The following is a 22,915-nucleotide window of genomic DNA, read 5'->3' as shown; positions in this document are numbered from 1 at the left end:
TCAGGATATTTAAGAGAATGTAAATTCTTAGTTTGCCTTTTAGTATAACCTGAAAACCATATGTCCTCCATTACAGTCAACAGTCCAAATAAAAAAAATATAAAATTCTGTAATAATCAGTAATCAAACATGTTATTCTGGATATTAATAATCATAGCTTTATATTTTATAATACAATAGTAAAACAAACGTTTCTCTAATTTCTTATGATTTATTATTTTTTAAATTTTTTTTAATCTAACGTCACCATAACGGGACAAAAACTACACCCCCCAGAATTCAAAGCAGTGTCGCATTTTGGGTCATGCGCGTCTTAGCAGTGTCCAGGGCCGGGTATCATGGCGACGTACGTGGACATTCTGAAGAGCGAGTTTCCTGAGATTGACTCGGAGCTTTTCGACTACATAACAGGTGAGAGCCCGGGGACACGTCCACTGTCTGCAGAGGACAGAGCCGCTTTCTGCCCGCGCGGAGTCCTTCTGGTCGAGCGCGACAAATCAGGCTTTAATGTGACTGAAAACTGGGATGCCGCTGCTCTCCAGCACAGAGCTAAGGGGCTAACCCGGGTTAAGCTAGCCGAACTGACACTGTGTAGCACGGCATGGCCCTGTTAGCTGGACCCAAAACCGAGTCATAGAGCGAACAAACCCATAAAAGGCTTGAATCGACCCACAGGAACCATGACAGTGTAAATGTTATAGTTTGTTAGTGTATTGTATTAAAACTTACAGATGCATACATTATTGCAATAATGTTTCCTTCTGTTCGAGGGCAAACATTTGATTATTTCATGGATTTTCTAAAACATTTTAATCTTTAGTGCTGATTCACATTTTTAGCACAAAGATAGTATGAAGGTAGTTTTACTGTCACGTCAATGGACTGATTGCTCAGTGATATTTATACAGGCTCATAATTTAGGTTTCTGTTCAAACGTTTAGAATAAAATATATATATTATAAACATATTTTCTCCATCTTTACAAAAGTACTGACAAATAAGGTTTAACTTATTTCTTGGTGTTGTGTGTACAACAGGAAGAATAGCAGCTGTGGTGTAGTACATATGTAAAAACCATAATTTTCCAACACATGCATCTTCAGTACTGAATTTAGTTTTCTGCATTTTCACTTCTGGTAAATGTAAAATTTTCATAAACAAACACTGATTCTGTTTTTATGTCAGTAAACATTTTTGTTGAGTTTTAAATAAAATAGACCTTGATTATACTTTTGAAGGTCAGGGTGTGTGTTACGCCCTACACAGGAAACTTATTTTCTGTCATAAAAAAATTAGTTTTTCTTACCAGATTTCAGTTGCATATGGCTTTTTTTTTTTTTAGGAAAATCCAATAATTCTCTTCATTTTTTTTCAGTCCAAAAACCTGAAAATGTATGGTGCTATTGTTTTCCTGTGCCAAACACTGACTCTAAATAAATGTGGATTCAGGTGTTTTGGAGAGCGGCGGGGCAGATTTTGAGGATGGGGAGGAGGTTTATGACGCCATTGGAGGAGTCCTGCAGGAGGTTTCTGCTGACAGTAAAAACGAAGACGACATAAGAGAAATTTGTCTGCAGATGTTCAACACACTCACGCTGTAAGAAACACTAATGATGACAAAAGCACATCCCCTAATGTCCACACAGAGCAGAACGTTGTTGTACAGTAAAGGGATGATACAGGCAATGTCTAACTCACACAATCATAAATGGTATCCTTTGGATTATTTACAAAAGATGTTAGTAATTGGCTAATCATAGCAAACATTAATTAGCTATTTTGTGACATTTTAGCAAACGTATAAATCAGTTATTAGCAAGAATAAAAATGATTAGTTGCAACCCTAATGTTCTCAGAACTTTTTGCATGAATCCGGCCTGAACACAGGAAAACTCCTATTGTCCCATGCATTTCTCTGGAAGTTAACATATATCCTGCTTGTTTTTGAAAAATTACATTTGTGATAAGCGTAAAGACTTGTGCTTCCTGATTTCCACTCTGTTTATTAGAATAGAATCGGCCCTTAGTCTTTAATGGAGAATGTTTTCTGTCCGTTTCTCAGGAACAACCACAACGGCTCTCAGAAGCAGGTGTTGTTAGATGCTCCGGTGCAGCTCTCTCAGATCTCTGCAGACACAGGTAACAAACACGACACAATCAGTTAAAGCTGTGTTAATATATGTGTGAGATTACACTTTATTGAACTGTGTTGTTTTATCAGATTCTGCAGCCAAAGATGTTCAGGGAATCTGGATGATGAAACGTCCTCAGAACACAGTATGTCTTTTGTTAGTTAAAATAAAAATATGACCAACCCAAACACTAATTCACAGCAGAAAGCAAACTTAAAAATACACTGTTTTTTCTCTTTGTCTTAAGACTGTGGACGCCAAAAAGCTGGAGAAGGCTGAAGCAAAGCTTAAAGCTAAACACGAGCGCAGGAACGAGAAGGACTCTCTAAAAGCCTCCACTCCACTGTCAGTACCCAGTCACCTGGATACACCTGTATGTCCCCCACCTGTCCTCATCTCTCATTCTCTCTCCCTCTCAGTGTCCTGGAGGAAGCGTCAGCCAGCCAGGCTAGTAGTAAGAAGGAGAACCGAGTCGACCAGTCAGGGAAGAACCGCAGCTACGACATCCGCATCGAGAACTTTGATGTTTCATTTGGAGAGAGGTGAGTTGAGCAAGGAAGAAAAGACTACTGTAGTAGTAGTAAAAATTTATTCAGAGAATAGTACAGGACATCTTTACTCACAAGGTGACCAGTGTCAAAATTGTAAACTAAATGGTAAATGCCGGCTTGTATTGGGCTTTACGATGTTGGTTCTCATTCACTCATTCACATAAACATTCGCATACCACTGGCGGTGCCTGCCATACGAGGTGCTCACCAAACCCACGGAAGCAACTTGGGGTTCCGTGTCTTGCCCAATGACACTTTGACACGTAGCCAGGAGGGATCGAACCACTGACCCTGTGGTCCGTGGGCAACCACCTTGCCGACTTAAATACTATTATTCACTGTATATTAATCCCAGAAAGGATTTACTTTGATAGTCCTCCATTTGAAAAGTACTCCTGCACTTTAATTTAGTTTTGAATTTCCATTTTAAATACGCAGAAACCCAATAGAGAAAGAGATTCAGATTAAAAACACTACTACTGATATTAACAATAATAATGAGTAATGAAATGGGTCGAAATAATGACCCTGTGTTCCGTAGAAGACTGCCTTACCAACTAAGCTAGAGCCGCCCATAAATTATTACGTAGAAACACTAAAAAGGAAAAAGATGTAAGAAAAATCTAAATGGGGAATTGAGTTGCGACTGTGGCACAGGAAGGTAGAGCGGTTGTCTACCAATCTCACAGTTGTTGGTTCAATCCCCGGCTCCTCCGGTCACATGTCGAAGTGTCCTTGAGCAAGACACTGAACCCCAACTTAGTTGCTCCCGGTGAGTGTTGGCCAGCTGCATAGCAGCTCCCCCATCGGTGTATGAATGTGTGTGTGATTGTTAGTGTGAATGGGTGAATAAGAAGCAGTGTAAAGCGCTTTGAGTGCCAATAGGTAGAAAAGCGCTATATAAGTGCAGACCATTTACCATTACCATTTAGTTGCACACAGTATTAATAGCATTAATAAATTCCCATTTATATAATTTCAAACAAAAAAAATCAAGACATCAATTTTAAATGCTGCTAATTATCCAGCTTGAGCAGTAAAGAACTATAGGTGAGAGAAGATTAACCACAATGTGCTTCTGGGTGACAGTTTAAGCTCTGTCTGAATACTTTTAATTGTTTTCTGCACCTGGTTTGGATATTTATATTTCTTTCTCCAGGTGTCTGTTGCAGGGGGCAGAGCTCTCTCTGGCATCAGGGCGGCGTTACGGTCTGGTTGGGCGTAACGGTTTGGGCAAAACAACGTTGCTCAAGATGCTTGCGAGTCGTAACCTCCGGGTCCCAGCTCACATCTCCATTCTTCATGTGGAGCAGGAAGTGGCAGGTGACGATACAGCAGCACTGCAGAGCGTCCTAAAAAGTGACACACTGAGAGAGGAGCTACTGGAAGAGGAGAAGAGGCTGAACAGTCGCATCGCCAACGGAACGTGAGATCATTACTTCAGTTTGAAATTTAAAAGTGATGTTAATCTATCTATGATTAAAACTCTACTAAAAACTCTACTACTCCACATCGACTAAAAACTGTAACCACTGATGGTGGTCTCAGGGTGGACCACCATCCATGTGAAGCTGCCAAGTGCTAAGGAGGCTTCAGTTTGGGTTTCTGATCAGTGGTTTTGTTTTTTTCTCAGTGCTGACGGGTTGGAGAGTGTTCGACTTTCAGAAATTTATGGCAAGCTGGAGGAGATCGAGGCGGACAAAGCCCCAGCCCGGTAACTATGGCATCCGCAGAGTCACTTTATTAACATCCACTAAAGTGGAAACAACAGTGCAGCAGGCTACAGGCAAACACATTCAATATCAGGGTCAAACTGAGCAGATTTTAATAAAAACAGTAATTTTTAATTACTAAGTCACATTGTTTTTGTCATTCGTGATTTGCAATATGTATGTATAGGTTTTGTCCAAGACCTTTGTATGTAAAGCATGAATTTTTCCAAAAAATGTTCCCTCATCACATTTACAATGGCAGACAATATTACAATATTTATTAAGCTCTTATGGAAACTGTTGTTGACTTACAAAGACTCATAAAACAACTACACAGAAACAAAGCTACACAAAGATACTAAACAATACTGCACACATACGCTAAATAACAAACACAAGAGAAACAGAACAACTGCAAAGAAACAGATATAACTGCAAAAAGACAAACAATTATAGACACAAAGACCTACAAAGATGCAAAACAACTGGAAAATTGCAACCACTAGTCCAATAATTCAATTATGACTGTGCTGTTTTTTCGGGGGGGGGGTTGTCGTCTGTCTTGTCCAATTAGAGCATCTGTCATCCTTGCTGGTCTTGGATTCTCTCCCAGAATGCAACAGCAGGCCACCAAGTGAGTTATCACCCACACAAGCACACGCTGAAACCCTGACTTCCACTCACTACCTGCAGATTCAACCCCAGTTGATGTGTTAACAGATTGCTGTCCCCGTAATACACACTGTGGTACCGTGTATAGATTTATAAGGGTGGGTGTGTGTGTCTGGCAGGGAGTTTTCAGGAGGGTGGAGAATGAGGTTGGCGTTGGCCAGCGCTTTGTTTGCTCGGTGAGTTTCACTCTGTTGATGTAAACATCATTAATTAGATTCACTCTGAAGTTTGATGAGCGGTACTGCAGACACATCCAGGTGTCTTAACAGCTGTTTTTATTTCCTCAGACCAGACCTGCTGCTGCTGGATGGTGAGTCACACTACTGCAGTTAGAACTTAGTAATAGGAGTAAAAGCAGAGAACCTCAAGTAATAGGTGTAGTAGTAGAAGCAGTAATATTCATAGTTAGAGGTAGAGCACAAATATTAGAACAAATGAAAAGAGGAGATGTAAAATCAAATAGTAGGATGAAAAAGGGCAAATTAGGAGTACAAGGGGTAGCAGTATGATCGGTTGTAGCTGAAGTAGCAGCAACATCAGTACAAATTCTAGAAGTAGTAGTTTGATATGTAGTAAAGTAGAAATAGTGGTGTTGTATCAGTAGTCATGATTTTATTATGTAGCTAAATTGCATCAGTTTTGTAATCTAGTTGAAGTATAAATTAACAAATAACACTGGTAGTATTTGTATTAAGAGTACAAGGTGATGTCGGTAATGATAAGGTAAGTGTATTACTTGTAGGAGCAGTCAATAGGTACTTGCACGTAGGGCTTCATTATTATTATTGCTGTAGTTATTATTGTAATTATTATTATTATTAATATTATTTATATAATTATTAATTTTATTTGAAGTAGTTTCATTTCTGTACGTGTAAGTAGTATTAATCAAAATGAATGAATACTAGTAGGAGGTCAATTGGTATATTAACTGAAATTACCAGTATTTAAATAGTAGTAATCTAAGTACTAGTAGTATGAGGTTGGGCTGTGCGATAAGACTAAACTTCAGATCATGATAGGGCATATTTTCTGTAAATCCAATCATATTACAACTTGGGAAGGCTGATTTCTTATCAATGTCTTGAACCACCAATACAGTCTTGAACTACCGCATACTCTGGTGTTTGTAGACTCCATGTGAAGAGAAATGGTTTTTCTAAAGCGCTTGAAGATCCAGTTATCAGTGCATTAAATGTCAAGCATTACAAACCATAAAAATGTGTGTAATGTTCAGAGTTGTAATCTTAACAGTGCTAGCCATGCTGCTAGCGAATATTAACTAGTACAAAAAGAAATAAATGTTTGTGGTGTGTTTTCATAAATGAGGATAACCTCTAACCTTTACTCAGAGCAAACGTTGTTATTGCTGCCTCACTTGGACCTACCGGATCTTTGGTTTGGTTCGCTGTGGCCAAAATCTCCTCTTTTTCTCTGTTCTGTAACCTTCACTCTGTGTGTTTTGTGTTGCTTCTCTGCTGCCTTCACATCCTGTGGAACAAAGTTGCCTCCTCCTGCCAGGAAGAGAGCAATTTTAAAACACAACCATAATTAAATGATAGCAAAACTACGACTCAGCAGACATTTTTCAATTGTCACATGATGTATAAAGTCATATCACACAGCCTTAGTACTAGGAAAAGTCTTTTTAAATAGTACTAGTGTCAATACTATGCAAGGAGGAATAGAAGCAGTAGCTTATTGATTGCATTCTGGTTATTAGTACCCATAATATCAGTAGTAGTATTGTAGTATACTACTTAGTAGTATATCTAGAATCAGTACAACTGTGGTCAGTGGTATTTGTAGTATAAATTGTATTACAGCAGTACGCTGATGTAATTGTTTGTTGCAGAACCGACCAACATGTTGGACATCAGAGCGATCCTGTGGTTGGAGAACTACCTGCAGGTCAGAACTCTCGCTCTAGTATTTTGTGATCCTCATCTAAAACAAAAGGAACAGTTAGCCACAACCTAAAAAGTACTAACTAGTACCTCCTCCCTCAGACATGGCAGTCCACCATCTTGGTTGTCTCCCACGACAGAAACTTTTTGAATGCCGTGGTAACGGATATCATCCACCTGCACTCACAGAGGCTTGACAGTTACCGTGGCGACTACGAAAATTTTATAAAAACCAAAGAAGACAGACTTAAGAACCAGCAGAGGGAGTACGAAGCCCAGCTGCAGTATAGACAACACATACAGGTGCCACATCTGTAGTGCAGACAAGCACATACATATTCATCTGAATTAAATTTGCCCAGATTTTTTGGTAAATGATTCTGATTGGTTGATCAAGGTTACATGACTATGCTGTGTCCCCAAAATTTGTTTGTTTGCGTTTCAGGTTTTTATTGACAGGTTTCGGTACAATGCCAATAGAGCAGCTCAAGTCCAGAGTAAACTTAAATTGCTGGAGAAACTGTGAGTACTCACTCATAGTGTTCTGTGTCTGAATACGCTGTGAAAATCCTCCAGTGCCTCACCAACTCTGTTTTTTTTTCTTTCAGACCGAAGCTGAAGCCAATAGAAAAAGAAACGGAGGTCACTTTAAGGTAAGTAGAAAAATCTGGGGTTATTCCTGAGCTTTAATACTTTTAAAAAGAGAAAAAAAAACCATAGTTTCTATCCAAAAGCCAACTTGTTTTGCTTTGCCCTAATTTCCACTTTAGCCCACTTTATACATCTGAAATTTAAATACTGAATGAAAGTAATTATACTTACTGTCATAAAACAGTACAAACGTTTATTCTTGTCAGTCCCAGTTCTTGGTCTCAATTTGCACTGTGGACGTCCTCATTTGTTGACACCACTTTTTATCTGCTCACCTTTTTAAATAAATTAAAAACAACCTGTCAGTGTTTTCTGTATCATTGGGTGCTGACTGCTGTATTGCATCTTCCCACAGGTTTCCTGACAACTTTGAAAAGTTGTCTCCTCCCGTACTGCAATTAGATGAAGTAGAGTTTTACTACAATCCAGATCAGCCACTCTTCTCTGGGCTCAACCTGTCAGCTGATCTCGAATCTAGAATCTGCATTGTACGTCATAAACAATAGCTTCTAAACACGAGTTAGAAGCAGCTGTCTCACACACAGCTTCCCTATCAATTAATACTAGTCAAAATTGAATAAAACATACAGTAACCTGTGAAGAGTTTGATATAATAACTTAAAGCGGTATCAGGACTTAGTACCAGGTGTTGTTTCCTCTCAGGTCGGTGAAAACGGTGCTGGTAAAACCACCGTTCTCAAACTAATCATGGGCGAGTTGACATCGGTCAGCGGAGTCAGACAAGCTCACAGGCAAGATAAGACTTTTCTTTATTTTAACATATAACACTGAAGAGATTTTTAATGTCACACCATGAAGGAGCTTTTATTAGTGACATTAACCAAACTGAAGTCCTGTCGTCACGTCTCCTTAGGAACTTGAAGATCGGTTACTTTAGTCAGCATCACGTTGACCAGCTGGACCTGAACGTCTGCTCTGTAGAGCTGCTGCTCAACAAGTTCCCTGGTAACTATGAGCAGAACACTACAAACATTAGAACACAGCACATAGGCCCAAACCCACTCCCCTATGAGGAGTCCATGAGGTAACAGACTGGGAGTAGTAAGGCTTAGACTGGTTGTTTGTGTGCCAGGTCGGACGGAGGAGGAGTACCGACACCAGCTGGGTGGTTATGGTATCACTGGAGAGCTGGCCACAAGGCCGGTGGCCAGTCTGTCTGGAGGACAGAAGAGCCGGGTAGCCTTCGCACAGATGACCATGCCATGGTAACAGAAAGGGTTTAACAGTCTAGACCCACAGTTTGTGTGTCCTTTTATTTAGATTCAGCTTTCACATTAACCATGATGAGAGCCAAATTCTAAACCTGTTCAGAAACTGCCAGGTCTTAATGACCCACTATGTTCTGCCAGAACTTTCTGGAACCTTATTGTCTCCAATAAAACTGTGACATGGTCATGAGATCTGACGGCAGTGAGTTCAGCTCAGTAACATTCTGTCTGTCCCTCAGTCCTAACTTCTACGTCTTAGACGAGCCCACCAACCACCTGGACATGGAGACCATCGAGGCTCTGGCCAAAGCTCTCAACAAGTTCAGAGTAAGTGTTAATGTCTTTGTGAGAACCAGTTTAAGGGTTAACCATTACTGTGAGCCCATGTCCGCTTCCTAGTCCTTTTTAGAGAGGTGTTTTGAGGTTCAGGTTAGAATGTGGTTTAGTTTAAGTTTATCAGAAAGTCCCCAGACCTCAGACTCAGAATCGCAGTATAAAAGTTTCTTATGATTAATTGTATTTGAGGTAAAGTACAAAGAGGCAGTTGAAACGATCTGAAACTTGCCCTACCTACCACCATTGGACCGGTGCATATGCTCAGGTGTGTGATAATGTTTCAGGGTGGAGTCATCCTGGTGTCACATGATGAGCGTCTGATCCGGTTGGTGTGTAAGGAGCTGTGGGTGTGTGAAAGCGGGAACGTTCGACGCATCGATGGCGGTTTCGACGAGTACCGAGACATCCTGCATGAACAGTTCAGAAAGGAGGGATACCTGTGAGGGCTGACCACACCCACCTGCACCATAAATCCTGCCGCCTTCATAACGACACCTGTCACAGCAGCCAATGGGCTGTCACTGCGGACTCCTCTGAACTCTCACCTCCTGCTGCAGGTGATGATCTGCTGAGAGCTGATTGGTCAGTCACCTGGTGAGGTCACAGTGGACCCAGGAGGAGGATGTAAACGTCCACCTGTCGTCACATAAAAATTGATTTTGTTTTGTATCATTGAATCACAGAGGTTTTATCTGTTTTAAAGGACCTGAGCTGAAATGTCCATCAGAGACACAATAAAACCCAACAGATCACGACTTTCTCTTTATTCACTCTTTCATTTTTTCGATTGAATTTTCCAAGGTCTATGAAATATACAGGTATGTTTATCTTCCCCTGAACGCCTCAGCAGCCCACAGAACATTCAAAAACACAGGTAGTTTCAGGTGAACTTTCATTATGATCTTACTTCAGGTTGAGTGGGCGTGAATATTTCCTGTACAATAAGCAGATGTAAGACAAGGCTGGCATTAACAAATGAGTTTTTTAATTAAAATTTAGTAAAAATTGTGTACTGTGTTGATTTAGTTTTATTACCAATAATTGGAGCTTTATTGCAACAGCACCTTGTTCAGATAAAGGAGAGAATGTTGTAAGTGAGAATCTTCCTCAGTCTGAGAGAAGACGTGAACAATCAGTCTCATAACATGGTGAGAAATGTCGATGTGGTCAGTTTCTCTGATCAAACCTTATCCTTCTACGGGGCAACTGGCTCAGGAGATGGAGCCTGAGTCATCAAGTCAAGTGGCTTTTTGTCATTTCTACTATACACAGTGGTACACGGTGGAAATAAGATAACATTCCTCCAGAACCAAGTGCTACAAAACAACACAAGCTATGTATAGTGCAAACAGTGCAGACGAAAAACAGTACAGACAGTGTAGACAGACAAGACAAAATAACACAGGACAGGACACAAAACCTGAGACAGTGCCGACCACTAAACCTATTGTATAATATTTTACAGTACAGTACAGTAAAGTGTGCTAAAGGTGCAAACAGCAGCATGTAAACAGTATAGTGCAGTTAAATGTCCAACATGTATGCAGTGCAATTGTGGTAGAATCTGCAAAAAACAGCAGGTAAACAGTGTAGTGCGGATAAGTATAATAATAAATAAATAAATAAATGATGGTGGAATGAATTGAGATGAGTAATGAGTGATGAGTGTATGTTGAGTTCAGGTTCTAGTGTGTGTGAGTTCCATTTCAGTTCTATGTATTGAGGAGCCTGATGGCTTGCGGGAAAAAACTGTTGCACAGTCTGGATGTGGCGGCCCGAATACTTCGGAACCTCTTTCCTGATGGAGTCTCCTTATCTTTCCTGATAAGGAGACTCCAATGATCTTCTCAGCTGTCCTCACTATCCTCTGTAGGGTCTTGCGATCTGAGACGGTGCAGTTCCCAAACCAGGCAGTGATGCAGCTGCTCAGGATGTCCCTGGTCAATGGTCCCTCTGTAGAACATGGTCAGGATGGGGGGAGGTAGCCTTTCCTCAGCCTTCTCAGGAAGTAGAGACGCTGCTGGGCTTTCTCGGTGATGGAGCTGGTGTTGACTGACCCGGTGAGGTTGTCCGCCAGGTGAACACCAAGGAATTTGGTGCTCTTGACGATCTTCACTGAGGATGCATCGATAGTCAGTGGAGAATGGTCGCTCTGTGCTCTCCGTAAGCCCACAACCATCTCTTTGGTTTAGTCAACGTTCAGAGACAGGTTGTTTGCTCCACACCAGGCTGTTAGCCGTTGCACCTCCTCTCTGTAAGCTGACTCGTCGTTCTTGCTGATTAGACCCACCACGGTCGTGTCATCGGCAAACTTGACTATGTGGTTCGAGCTGTGCATTTCTACACAGTCGTGCGTCGGCAGAGGGCTGAGCACACAGCCCTGAGGGGCCCCAGTGCTCAGTGTGGTGGTGCTAGAGATGCTGTTCCCAATCCGGACTGACTTAGGTTTCCCATTCAGGAAGTCAAGAATCCAGTTTGAGAGGGAGGTGTTCAGGCCCAGAATGCTCAACTTCTCAATCAGGTGCTGAGGGATGATTGTGTTGAATGCTGAGCTGAAGTCAATGAACAGCATTTGTAAGTATGAGTCCTTATTGTCCAGGTGGGTGAGGTCCAAATGGAGGGTCGTGGAGATGGCATCGTCCGTGGAACGATTTGGACGATACGCAAACTGCATGGGGTCCAGGGAGGTTGGTAGTTGGGTCTTAATGTGCCTCATGACGAGCCTGTCGAAGCACTTCATCACGATGGGTGTGAGCGCGACGGGACGATAGTCATTGAGGCAGGAGACAGTAGACTTCTTAGGCACAGGCAGAATGGTCGTTGTCTTGAGGCATGTAAGAACAATGTTGCTGCTCAGGGAGATGTTAAATATGTCTGTAAAGACATCCGCTAGCTGTTCTGCATATTCCCTGAGCACTCTGCCAGGAATGTTGTCTGCTCCAGCAGACTTCCGTGGGTTAACTCTGCATAGAGTTTTCCTCACTTCAGCTATAGTTAGACAGAGCACCTGACGAGCGGTCTGTATGCTGGAATTAGGATAACCAAGACATGGTCTGAGCAGCCGAGATGGGGGCGGGGCTCCGCACGACACGCGCCGGGGATGTTTGTGTAAACAAGATCCAGCGTGTTCCCTCCTCTCGTTGCAAAGTCCACATGCTGATGGAGTTTAGGGAGCACAGTCCTGAGATTCGCATGGTTGAAATCTCTGGCAACAATAAACAATCCGTCGGGGTGAGCGTTCTGCAGTTCGCTATTAGCGCCGTAGAGTTCACACAGTGCCTCCTTAGCATTAGCGCTGGGGGGAACGTACACTCCGACAATGAAAACAGTGGTGAATTCGCGTGGTAAATAGAACGGTCTGCATCTAACAGTCACCAACTCATCAAGGGATGAGCAGTAACGTGAGACAAGCACAGAGTTCTTACATCATTCCGTGTTGATATAAACACACACGCCACTACCGCGAGTCTTACCGCACAGAGCAGCGTTTCTGTCGGCACGAATATCCGACAGATCCCAGGGTTGTTGGTTTGAGTCCCGGCTCCTCCGCATGTCTAAGTGTCCTTGAGCAAAACACTGAAGTCCGACTTAATTGCTCCCAGTGGGTGTTGTCCAGCTGCATATCAGCTCCCCGACTGGTGTGTGAATGAAAAATGGTGTAAAGTAGAAAAGAGCTATGTAAGTGCAGAGCATTTACCATTTGCTGGGAAACACGAAAATCATCCTTTGCGCTGACTTGTGCAACTCTTGTAGCTTTTATTTGCATAAAATGTAATGTGTTTTAACAGAATTGTAAACATTTTATCTTCAGACTCAATCTGCACATGAACCCAGTTGAAAAATGACAAAAAAGACATTTTTATGGTGTCTGAGAAACTGAAGCGGTCTGCAAAATTTTACATGTGTAATGTTACAGAGGAGTGTTTTTCCAGGTGTTGAAGAGCACCAATGGTATCATCTGTGGTGCAGGAAACTTGTTAAGGTACAAACACACTGCACTGTGTGCAGTGGTAGAAGATACATATACCTAAATTATTTGAGTATTTACATACTTTACACTTTTACCCCACTACATTTATCTGATAGCTAGTTTAAATAAAACTAAATGTAAGATAATCATCAGATTTATTCAGTGATTTCAACCTATCATGCTGCATAAACTTTAGATACTAAAATATTTCTTTAGCTGATACTTAAGTACTTTTAACTAGATAACATTTTCAATGCAAGACTTGCTTGTAACAGAGTATTTCTAATATTGTGGTAATGACAAGTCTCAATTTTCAAATTAACAACAGCTTTGTATAAAGTGGGATGAAAATACTTCAGCAGGAAGTCCAAGAAACTCAGCGTTACTGACTCCATCCATTAAACTGATCTAGATTCCAAAAACTCAACCTTCCCGGGAAGTCTGCAATTTTCAATCTGCAGCTTGGTGACACTTGACAGAGTTCAATTATATCGAGAGGCACATTGGGTGTATTTGTGAAAGAGACCGTTTTCAAATGTTTCTGAGAATGTTTGGGGATGTTTCCAAAACCCTAAACCAAACCTGAGAACCTAAAAATCTCCAAACTAAAACAATCTGTCATCCTTCAGTTTGTCTCTACAGCTCCGGCATCCAGGCCCCAACCGTCACCTTGCCTTTCTTCTCTCTGAGGTGAGGCAGGACAGCATCCCTGTAAAACACCTCCAGCTTGGACACCGTCTCTTCCCATAGGTCAGCATCAAACTTCACAGGGACAATGGCCATCTCCTTCAGGGTGAAGACGACAAGGTCAGCCTGAGGCAGGCCTGTCACTGCCAGCTGACACTGGATCTGTGTGTAGTAACTGTGAGACTTCTTCAGGCGGTAGACTGGAGCCTAAAAGTGGAGCAAAGACAAAAGCTGCAAATTAACTTTCACAAAGGAACAACATTACTGAGACAAGGAGATGCATTTGGAGATGGGGACGAGGTGACAACAGATCAAGGTTTGGAGACTAAATGACCAAAAAAAAAAAGCAAAGGATTTTAACAACAGAGGAACTTGACAGAAGTATAGCATCATTCTTTTACCACTCCAGGCTCCTGTCTGTCCTTGTCCTCTTGTATCTCCAGACAGAAAGCAGGGTCATCCCTACAGGCATCCTCTACCCGTTTCTGTCTGTGTTTGTAGGGACACTTCACCTCCAGACAGAGCAGCCATTGGCCGCTCCGGCTGTCAGTAACAATGCCATCAGGACTTGCAGCCAACCAGGGGTGGTGGGCGTCGATGAAGAGACCACAATTCTGAACCAAGACCGGACGACCCAGGGCAGACACCTGAAATCTCTGCAGGACAAGTTGTAAATGGTAAATGTTCTGCACTTATATAGTGCTTTCCTACCTATTGGCACTCAAAGGTGTCATTCCCAGGTGTCAACATTTATCATTCATAGTAACTCCTGACTAACTCAGTCTGTGACTCAATGAAGTATCAGCTGTTTCCTACTAAATGTGTTTCTCAGGAGCTCCCTGATCCATATCCCGGGGGTCCTGGGTTTTGTTTATATGATCTGAATTAAAGAATAACTGGAAGAATGTGACCCTGACACTGGCTTGAAAGGACACTTTAAAGCAGGACTAGAAATTACTGTCATAGTGAGGTGTGTGTGTGTGTGTGTGTGTGTGTGTGCTGCAGCTTCTGTGGTTACACCCCATAACTGAGATCTCCAAATTGTCTTCAGCCTGAGGAAGGTGATATTGGACAGGACAGCCAGGGGTGAAGTCCACAAACAAACACTGAGCCGACCAAGCTTTTCAAAGGCACAGAAAAAATGACAAAAACTGCAGCAGTGATGCTGTATCAAAATAACAAAAGTAACTTTTTGACAAAATTTTATTTTGTTTTCAGAAATTAGAATGCCTTTCTATTACTAGAAGACTGCATCCCACACTTGTTGCTGAAACAGAAAAGTTGCTGTTTCATGCTGAAATCCATTACACTGGTTGATTTTTTTGTCGTGGGATTGAAATCAGTATCCACAGTTGAGGATGTGCATATTTGGAATGACAACTCTAGAAGCTGGACAGAGTTAGTCCATCAAGTGTGTCTGTGTTACCTGATACCTGCGGACGACCTCAGCCTCCATAGTAGTCCCCCAGCTCATGGCTCTGGTCTTGACGTTTGGACCCTCACCTGTTGAGGCATAGTTAGTTTCATTAATAAGGAACCAGTACGATGGAGCATGTTAATTTAGTTGGGGCACACCTACCTGTGATTGCAGATAGGTAAGAGGGAGGCGGGGTTTTGCTCTTGCCATTAACAAAGCGACAGTGAGCAATGCGATGAGCCACAGAGGCTGTGATCCGGTTTTTCCTCCAGGAGAACCACTGCTTGTTGGTACTTTGTCCCCGAGTCAGAACCTCCACCTCCTCCACTACAGACCTCTCCAAATGGACCCCCAGACCCATAGGCACCTGCTCCGGTTGGAGAGGGCCTTTTAGTGACAGCTGGGAGGGTTTGTGAGGAGGACCTGGATCTGTAGCAGCCCTCTGGTCCAGTTTCTGGTCTGTGTTGTTAGCAGGTTTCTGACTGCTCTGTTTTTGTTTCTGTACTCCATGAGAACCTGGTCTTACAGCAGGAACAGAATCAACTTGGGTGGTGTTGTCCCCACCATGTCTCCCACTCTTGGGGGAGTTTACAGGTCCAGGTCTGGTCCTCTGATTTTGACTGCTACTGTTTTTGGCCTGGGCACCAGGTGTCTGAGTCTGGATTGATGGGTGGTACCGGACCTTGGGTACTAGAATTTTCTGGGTTGGTGGAACTGCAGGTCGTGTGGACCCCTCACTGGTTTTCTGATTCAGCATTTTCTAGACCTGAATGACGGTGACAGCAGACTTTCCTCCATTAGACATTAGAGACAGGAAGGAAATGTTAGTTTCAAAGACAACAGATGACAGTAGTGAAAGAAGACAGTAGAGACAATTAGAGGATGTTTGAGACAAGAAGAGGACATTCAGGGGTGTTAGAAATAATAAGATGTTGTTTTCAGAAGACACCAGAGAGGAGGAGAGACGACAAATCGAGGAAACAATATCCACCACAACAGAAAACTGAATTAATCGTGTGACAGGATTTTGTCAAATGAATCAGCATAAGCATAACCCCCACCAGCCCATCTCCATCTCCAAGCCCGGTAAAAATTGGTAATTGTTGCATCAGGCAGGGCATCTACTGTAAAAAGCTGTGCCAAAAGGACCAAAAATAAAAAGTAAGCGAACAGGACAAAGGTTTGTCCAGGGCTCTAATTATCACAGAATTAAATGTCCAACGCTATTTAGTCAAGGTCAAAGCTTGTTAGTCAAAGATCAATTTCATTGCGCCTTAACTTAGAAATTTCTGGTCAGATAATTGGCTGACCGGATTCTTAAGCTTTATTTTGAAATTCTCGTTACAGTGAAATCCGGTCTGATCTGCTCAGTAACATTATCAATAATATGCAAAGGCTAATAACTCTATTCAAAATGTTACACTGAAGAATTTTTTATACTGGCAAAAGGAAAAGCTGCCATGTCGTTTTTATAGGACCTGCTCTTGTCTTCGGTACCAACGGGTTCCGTGTTTTACAGTTGAGTCACGTCGTGTTCTTCAAGCTAAACCCGCCATGTTCAAGCGGGCTCCGGTTTAAGTTTCCTCTGTAGGTGTAAATAATGAGTGTCCATCTTTAAAGACCAGTTTAATCTGTTGTAAACGTTGAAGAGTCGAATATCAACAGCTCTTACCTGCGGACGGTCTGAGTCTGAGTCTCAGAAGTGGAAACAGAAATGAAACTGTCTGAACTGTGACTCATGGTCCCATGACCCAGGAACCTCTCGGTCTTTGTCCGGACATGTCTCAGCTGCACTTTGTCCTGGAAAACTGTGATTATTAGTTCAGTATCAGAAATATCCTGCCGATTCTCTCAGGTACACTGATGACAAGAGGTTAATACTTTTGTAACCCTAAATATTGGATGTAATGTGCTGTTGTCACATATCTGACAACAGTCAGGATGGCCGAGCGGTCTAAGGCGCTGCGTTCAGGTCGCAGTCTCCCCTGGAGGCGTGGGTTCGAATCCCACTTCTGACATTAGTTTTTCTTTTTGACTTTATTCATTTCTTCAGCAGATATTTCCCGCTCATTTGACTTTACTTGCAACACTCAAGGATCAATATTTAATTTCACTGCTTCTGCTGAAAAATTAAAATACAGGCTAAAGTAGAAGGTACAGTAAAAATACTTAAATACAAGTGAAACTCTGGTCTCAAAATCCTGCTTGAGCCATGTAGTAAAAAATAAAGGTAACTTTAAACTGAAAAATGTACTGTAAAATTACTTACTTTTCATCATTGGTTATAGAAAAATGCAGCATAACTTAATTGATTTCTGTGTAATAATATGTTACAGGAGGCCATGTCAGTTTCTCAGGTCTGTCCTGGTCTGTTCCTCAGTGGTCTGGACTCAGCTCTGAAACTCAGCGTGTTGACCAGCAGGAACATTACCCTTGTTGTTAATGCCAGTGGAATGGAGGACATCTTGTACCCACAGCTGGATGGCCTGCAGGTCCTCCACGTCCCGATCCAAGATAAACCTCACGCCCCCCTGAAACTGTACTTTAACACTGTGTCTGAAAGGATTGATGCAAACCAAATAGGGGGGACTCTGGTCCACTGCAACGCTGGCAGGAGTCGATCCCCAGCTCTGATCATGGCCTACCTAATGAGGTAAATCCCTGACTCCCACATTTAGTGTTTGATGTGATTTTGTATTTGCACTTTTGATCTGTGTGGTTCTCTACTATGAGGTGCTTCTGGTCTCTGTGGTTCACATCTCTGAAGTGGTTCTGGTCTGCGTGTTCTCTTCAGGTTCAAAGGTCTCAGTCTCTGTCAAGCTCATGAAGTTGTTCTACAACAGCGTCCCTTCATCCGCCCCAATGCTGGCTTCTGGAGACAACTGATGGACTATGAAAGGACTCTGTTCAGCAGAAACACAGTGAGAATGGTGAAGACGTCAAGTGGGGTCCTGCCAGAAGCCCTGCAGGACTCAGAGGACTCAGCATCATATTGTTTGAACATCTAATGACACTTTAAGACATTTTGGTTTTCAACAAAGTGTAGAGACTTTCATAGGTTTTAATCTGTTGAATATTCTGAACACAATAACAGAGAACACACAATCATCTGCAAAAAGCTTTTATTCCTTTCATCAAACTGGTGGAAAGCTTGTGTCCATGAAATCATCTGGTCCATTTAAATCAGGAGTTAACAGATGAGAGTGTCCTCTTTATGTAACGTAGCTGAAAATTTCATACCAAACCCCATTCAAAATCTGCCTGAAAATACAAACACTGTGTACTGGTAAAGGTGGACTTCTTACATAACTTATTTTAAAATATGTGTGTTCAGTATCAATCTGACAAAGCCCGGTGTGAAATAAGCTGGATGGGCCCTCTCCTCTTTCGTCCACAAGACACGGCATCCATAGTTTCCATAAAGAATTTCAAATTTAGATTAATTTGACCACAAACAGTTTTCCAATTTGCCTCAGAGCATTTTAAATGAGCTTTGGCCCAGAGAACAAAGCAGTTTTTCTGGATAGTGTTCACGTGAATGTGGTCAGTTTCATCTTCTCATTACTGAAAGAAAACATGAATAAACCTACAGAAATAAGAGGAGAGCTAGAAAAAAAATGGAGTTTAAACAACAAAGATTTCAGCTTCACTTAAATAAAATGTGGAGTGAAAAACAACACAATTGTGTAAAAAATACAAAAAAACTTTATTGAGACAGAAAAAGGAATGATTGGGGTGGGGGCTTCGGCTCAGTTCAGTTATTCTGAATGTAAAAAAGAAAAGAAAAGAAAAAACAGGAGAATGGGACCTGAACAAGGTCAGTGCAGGACTGTTACTGAAGTCCAGTACCTGTCCGCTCGGGTTCTGGTCTCAGTACTGGAAGCTCCTCTTGGTCTGGATGTCGTCGAGGATCTGCTGCAGCTCCTCGTCCTCAAACCGACCCTCCAGACTGAAAGCATATGAGAAATTCATTTAGTTTTTACAGATGCTGCTTTAAAGGCACTGCCACAAGTCATTTTTTAAATTAGTTCTGGCCTTCAAGTGTCGCTTAGTCTACACAAAACAAGAGGTTTTGTTTACTTCATGTGCAAACAAAACCAAGAAACTCTAAAGTACATGAATGTTAGCAGCTGTGGTTTGAAAATTTTAAGTGGTGTTGATAATAATTTGTTTATTAGTTTTCTCGAAGATCTACAAATGCTCACTACTGATCTTGATTTGAAGCTCGTTGTCAAACATGTTTATTCATATACTGTTCTGGTCTGTATTTTCACTTGGAGGAATTGTGCTTAAGTTACCTTGAGGGTAAAAACACTATAGTTCTAGAGAAGACGTATTGGTCGAATTAAGCCTTTTGAAGGTTTGAGGCTTTCATTTTCTTTGTGGAGAAACTGAATCTGAGCTTTGAAGCTTCACACCAAGAAAGTATAGAGGAACCATCTGCTGGTTCCTAAACATGAAAGCATCAGATAAATAGCGTGACTGAAACACCACACCTATTACTTTTGTCCTGTGTAATGCAAGTCAAAGAAACTGTGTATTTTCACTAACTTTGTAATAATTTACTTTTAAAGGTTGATATATATATAAACCCTAATGTGATTGTTATTACATGAATATCATTCTGCAGTGTTATAACATTATTACTTGGTACAAGGTAGGAATATTCACGTTTATGTCTTCCTAGTATGTCGCCATATTTTTTATTCTAAAGCTTCAGCTGTTTGCCTGAGTGGTAAAGCATTTGGTTGAGATGCAGAAGGCCGAGGGTTCAAATCCCACTCCACCAGGTGTGGCGCCGCCCAGTCCTGAGCCCAGATAAAAAAGAAAAATTGGAGGGTTACGGCAGGAAGGGCATCTGGCGTAAAAACTCATGCCAAATCAACGTGCGGAACAGGTTCCTGAAGGGACAAGCCGAAAGTCGTTGTCGGTCACATGATTTTACTCATGCGATACAAGCTCTGGTACTAGGAATTAAAACAGAGAAGAGCTTGAGCTTGCTACTCTAATCTGGGTATTACATGTAAATTAATGGCATTAAACGTGTCTTCCAGCGTGAAGCTACTGGTCCTACCAATCTGCCCGATGCTTTGTTGTTGCTTTTTGTTCCTCTGTTCTTTTCTCTCTCCCCTTTCCACTCACCCCAACCGGTCGAGGCAGATGGCCGTCCACCCTGAGCCTGGTTCTGCTGGAGGTTTCTTCCGTTAAAGGGAGTTTTTCCTCTCCACTGTTGCCTATGGCTTGCTCCAGGGGGAATTGTTGGGTTCTCTTTATATATCTTTATAATTTTGACTTTATTCTGTAAAGTGCCCTGAGATGACTTTGTTGTGAATTGGCGCTATATAAATAAAGTTGAATTGAATTGAAACTTCCCCTTGATTTCTCTATATTATATCTCTATACCTCTAGCTGAAAAATGTCTCCAGATGACATTACATGAAAGAAACCTTCAGTATACACTATGGAGTTTGTAATCATGGTCAACCTGCTTTTCCAGAGTTCCCACAGATGACATCATCTGAACTCCTAATGAAAACCCTCTGGGCGATGTCATCTGGAGGAGTTTTCCAGATAGAAGCAGAGAAATATTTGAATACAGGAAAGTCAGAGGGAAGTTTAAAAGCAATAATGTACATTTACACCCTAACTAAAGCCATAAAAAGCAAATTGAAAATAGATGAAGTTGTCTTTAAAGTTGAAAGGAAACAGTGACTCACTGTTAAATTTCAAATCACACTGACATTCCAAATTGAAGTTTGACTACTAAAGGATCACACAACCAGAACTACCTAAATGTTACTGCTGTGATAATGAACCATCAGTTAAACCAGAGATTTGTATCAACACAACTCAATTTTCTTTGATTTCACTCTGACTGGAGATGAAAGAGCTGTGAGAACGATCAAAGTCTAATTGATTGTGGCAGCTCTTTACCATTGATGACAACCCTTTGGTTCTGGTCCTAAAGTCTGAGAACCTTTGGCCAGGTGCGACAGATTTGCGGCTCTGAGACACTGCGGTCAGGTCTGGGTGTGATGTGGATCAGTCTTACCTGGGGATCAGGGCTTTGGCTTCTTCGGCTGCTTCAGGACACAGATTTGCCAAACTGGCCAACTCAAACTTATGGAGCTTCTTTTGCAGCAGTAGACTGAAGATGTGAAGAGAGGAGGGGGTACCATAAGATACAGATCAGACATTCAGAAACATCCAGACAGTGAGAAGCGGAGCTGTACCTGCGAACAGCGGTGATGGTCTCCCTGTTCTTAAAGCGGCTGAATCGAGCTGTGTAGTTGAGAGTCTTCATGAAGACTTCAGACAGCTCCTGCTCGTCCTCAGCGCTTTCATTCTGCTGCTTCCTGTGCTCCAGCAACATGTGGACCTCCGAGTTCAGCAGAGTCTCTGCATTCTCAAACTCTGAGACAACACAAACACACAAGTTAATGCAAATACGGCAGATTCAGTGCAGAGGAACTCCTCCTGTGTCAGATCCAGGCTCATTTCCTTTAATATCAGTTCAAATAGAGCTGTTTTTTTACTGTCTCCATGTGGACGGGTTGTGTTTTTTCTAATGCTGCAGAAGGAAAAACTAATTTATATTTATGCGCACGTAGGTAAATAAGTGTTAAGGTAAATTCAACTTTTTAGTTTGTTTGAACAAAATCAGAAGCTGCAGGTTTTCCAAAGTAGAGACGCTAGTACGAACCGAAACAAAGATGCGGGTGGGTAGCCCAACTTTGCAGCAAGAGAAATATTGTTCGGTCCAGATGGGTTCTGATTTTAACAGCTGAACAACTGTGAAGGTTACAACAATGGTTTAAATAAAAGCTAAAAGTAAAGGCATTAACCACATCAACTTGGGCTGGTAAGATCACTAAAGTATCGTTAACATTTTTTACTACTTATACGTTTGTAAATAAATAAGGCAGGTTATAACAATGTTAGGTTCAAACATGGTGGACGTTTAACACAGTTTCAAAGTTAAAAGTCGGACATCGTGGGAGAATTGGTCGCTCTGTATTGTAGCTTAGTTTTAAACTTTAACATTTGAAATGCAGCTTTGTATGAAAATGCAACTGTAAAAAGTGAATAAACCTTTAGGAAACATCAGCTGGGAAGCATCTTCTTCAACATCACCGACAAGCGGAGGAGCCGCGCCGCCTCCAGCCGCCATGACGTACACCGGCTAACAGCTAACGTCAAACGGTCAGCGGCGATCCGGAAAGAAAACTCTAACTCCCCCTGCGATCAACTTTGCGAGTCAGAGAAACTAACTTAAACTGGATAACTGAATCCAATCTTAGCTTGGCAATTTTCTCTCACACAAAAAACGACTAAACGCTTCCGACTTAGAAAACAATTACTTCCGGTGGTTTAAAGACGCCCTTCAATGTAAAATAAACGGCATCAGTGCCTTCTAGCGGACAACAATGGAATGTCAGGAACTACAAACACCAAGTACTTTAAAACTCATCCCCCTTCTGTTAAGGGGAGGGGACTGGAACTAAAACTGGAGTTAAACTGGACAATCATGGTTTCAGTGTTTATCACAATACAGTTTATGACTGTTTCTAATGGCAGTTTATGGGCCAAAATACTCGATAAAGGCAAAAAAACCTGGGGAAATAACTAGTATGGAACAGAGAAAAAACTA

At 41.8% G+C, this 22,915-nt stretch overlaps 4 protein-coding genes and 1 non-coding gene across 9 annotated transcripts; 3 read left to right on the top strand and 2 right to left on the bottom strand.

Annotated features, from left to right (window-relative positions):
• The first annotated feature begins 273 nt into the window (after positions 1 to 273).
• On the top strand, positions 274 to 9,945 carry abcf3 (ATP-binding cassette, sub-family F (GCN20), member 3). Its single transcript, XM_067506217.1, has 21 exons — positions 274 to 411; positions 1,450 to 1,597; positions 2,063 to 2,139; positions 2,222 to 2,277; positions 2,380 to 2,477; positions 2,552 to 2,674; positions 3,843 to 4,109; positions 4,317 to 4,397; positions 4,970 to 5,029; positions 5,187 to 5,243; positions 5,355 to 5,377; positions 6,923 to 6,978; positions 7,077 to 7,277; positions 7,420 to 7,496; positions 7,583 to 7,627; positions 7,981 to 8,113; positions 8,289 to 8,377; positions 8,500 to 8,591; positions 8,719 to 8,851; positions 9,094 to 9,181; positions 9,475 to 9,945. Exons 1-21 carry the CDS (start codon positions 339 to 341, stop codon positions 9,631 to 9,633), a joined length of 2,136 nt encoding a protein of 711 aa, XP_067362318.1. The 5' UTR covers positions 274 to 338; the 3' UTR covers positions 9,634 to 9,945.
• Positions 9,946 to 12,921: 2,976 nt separating this feature from the next.
• On the bottom strand, positions 12,922 to 17,073 carry LOC137128359 (uncharacterized). Of its 3 annotated transcripts, none has more exons than XM_067506242.1 (5): positions 16,937 to 17,073; positions 15,427 to 16,030; positions 15,274 to 15,350; positions 14,249 to 14,503; positions 12,922 to 14,054 (listed from the first exon to the last, which is right to left on the bottom strand). In XM_067506242.1, the coding sequence occupies exons 2-5, from the start codon at positions 16,019 to 16,021 to the stop codon at positions 13,797 to 13,799; spliced, it is 1,185 nt and encodes a 394-aa protein (XP_067362343.1). In that variant the 5' UTR covers positions 16,022 to 16,030; positions 16,937 to 17,073; the 3' UTR covers positions 12,922 to 13,796. The 3 variants fall into 3 exon arrangements, with proteins under 3 accessions (XP_067362343.1, XP_067362344.1, XP_067362342.1); XM_067506243.1 differs by having other exon boundaries at positions 15,427 to 16,056; positions 16,937 to 17,065; XM_067506241.1 differs by lacking the exon at positions 16,937 to 17,073 and adding an exon at positions 16,743 to 16,849.
• Positions 16,980 to 18,725, top strand: LOC137128371 (dual specificity protein phosphatase 14). Of its 3 annotated transcripts, none has more exons than XM_067506268.1 (3): positions 16,980 to 17,119; positions 17,601 to 17,917; positions 18,059 to 18,725. In XM_067506268.1, exons 2-3 carry the CDS (start codon positions 17,607 to 17,609, stop codon positions 18,270 to 18,272), a joined length of 525 nt encoding a protein of 174 aa, XP_067362369.1. In that variant the 5' UTR covers positions 16,980 to 17,119; positions 17,601 to 17,606; the 3' UTR covers positions 18,273 to 18,725. The 3 variants fall into 3 exon arrangements, with proteins under 3 accessions (XP_067362369.1, XP_067362368.1, XP_067362367.1); XM_067506267.1 differs by lacking the exon at positions 16,980 to 17,119 and adding an exon at positions 17,355 to 17,494; XM_067506266.1 differs by lacking the exon at positions 16,980 to 17,119 and having other exon boundaries at positions 17,517 to 17,917.
• trnal-cag (transfer RNA leucine (anticodon CAG)) lies at positions 17,200 to 17,282 on the top strand. The gene has a single exon. It is a non-coding gene; the product is annotated as a tRNA-Leu (tRNA).
• Positions 18,726 to 18,951: 226 nt separating the features above from the next.
• Positions 18,952 to 22,627, bottom strand: polr2d (RNA polymerase II subunit D). Its single transcript, XM_067506272.1, has 4 exons — positions 22,357 to 22,627; positions 21,498 to 21,678; positions 21,317 to 21,412; positions 18,952 to 19,213 (listed from the first exon to the last, which is right to left on the bottom strand). The coding sequence occupies exons 1-4, from the start codon at positions 22,433 to 22,435 to the stop codon at positions 19,135 to 19,137; spliced, it is 435 nt and encodes a 144-aa protein (XP_067362373.1). The 5' UTR covers positions 22,436 to 22,627; the 3' UTR covers positions 18,952 to 19,134.
• Positions 22,628 to 22,915: the final 288 nt, after the last annotated feature.

Source organism: Channa argus, chromosome 6, assembly GCF_033026475.1.
Source record: "Channa argus isolate prfri chromosome 6, Channa argus male v1.0, whole genome shotgun sequence".
NCBI lineage: Eukaryota > Metazoa > Chordata > Actinopteri > Anabantiformes > Channidae > Channa > Channa argus.
Note: the sequence above shows the minus strand (reverse complement) of the source record. Positions and strands in the feature narration are given on the sequence as shown.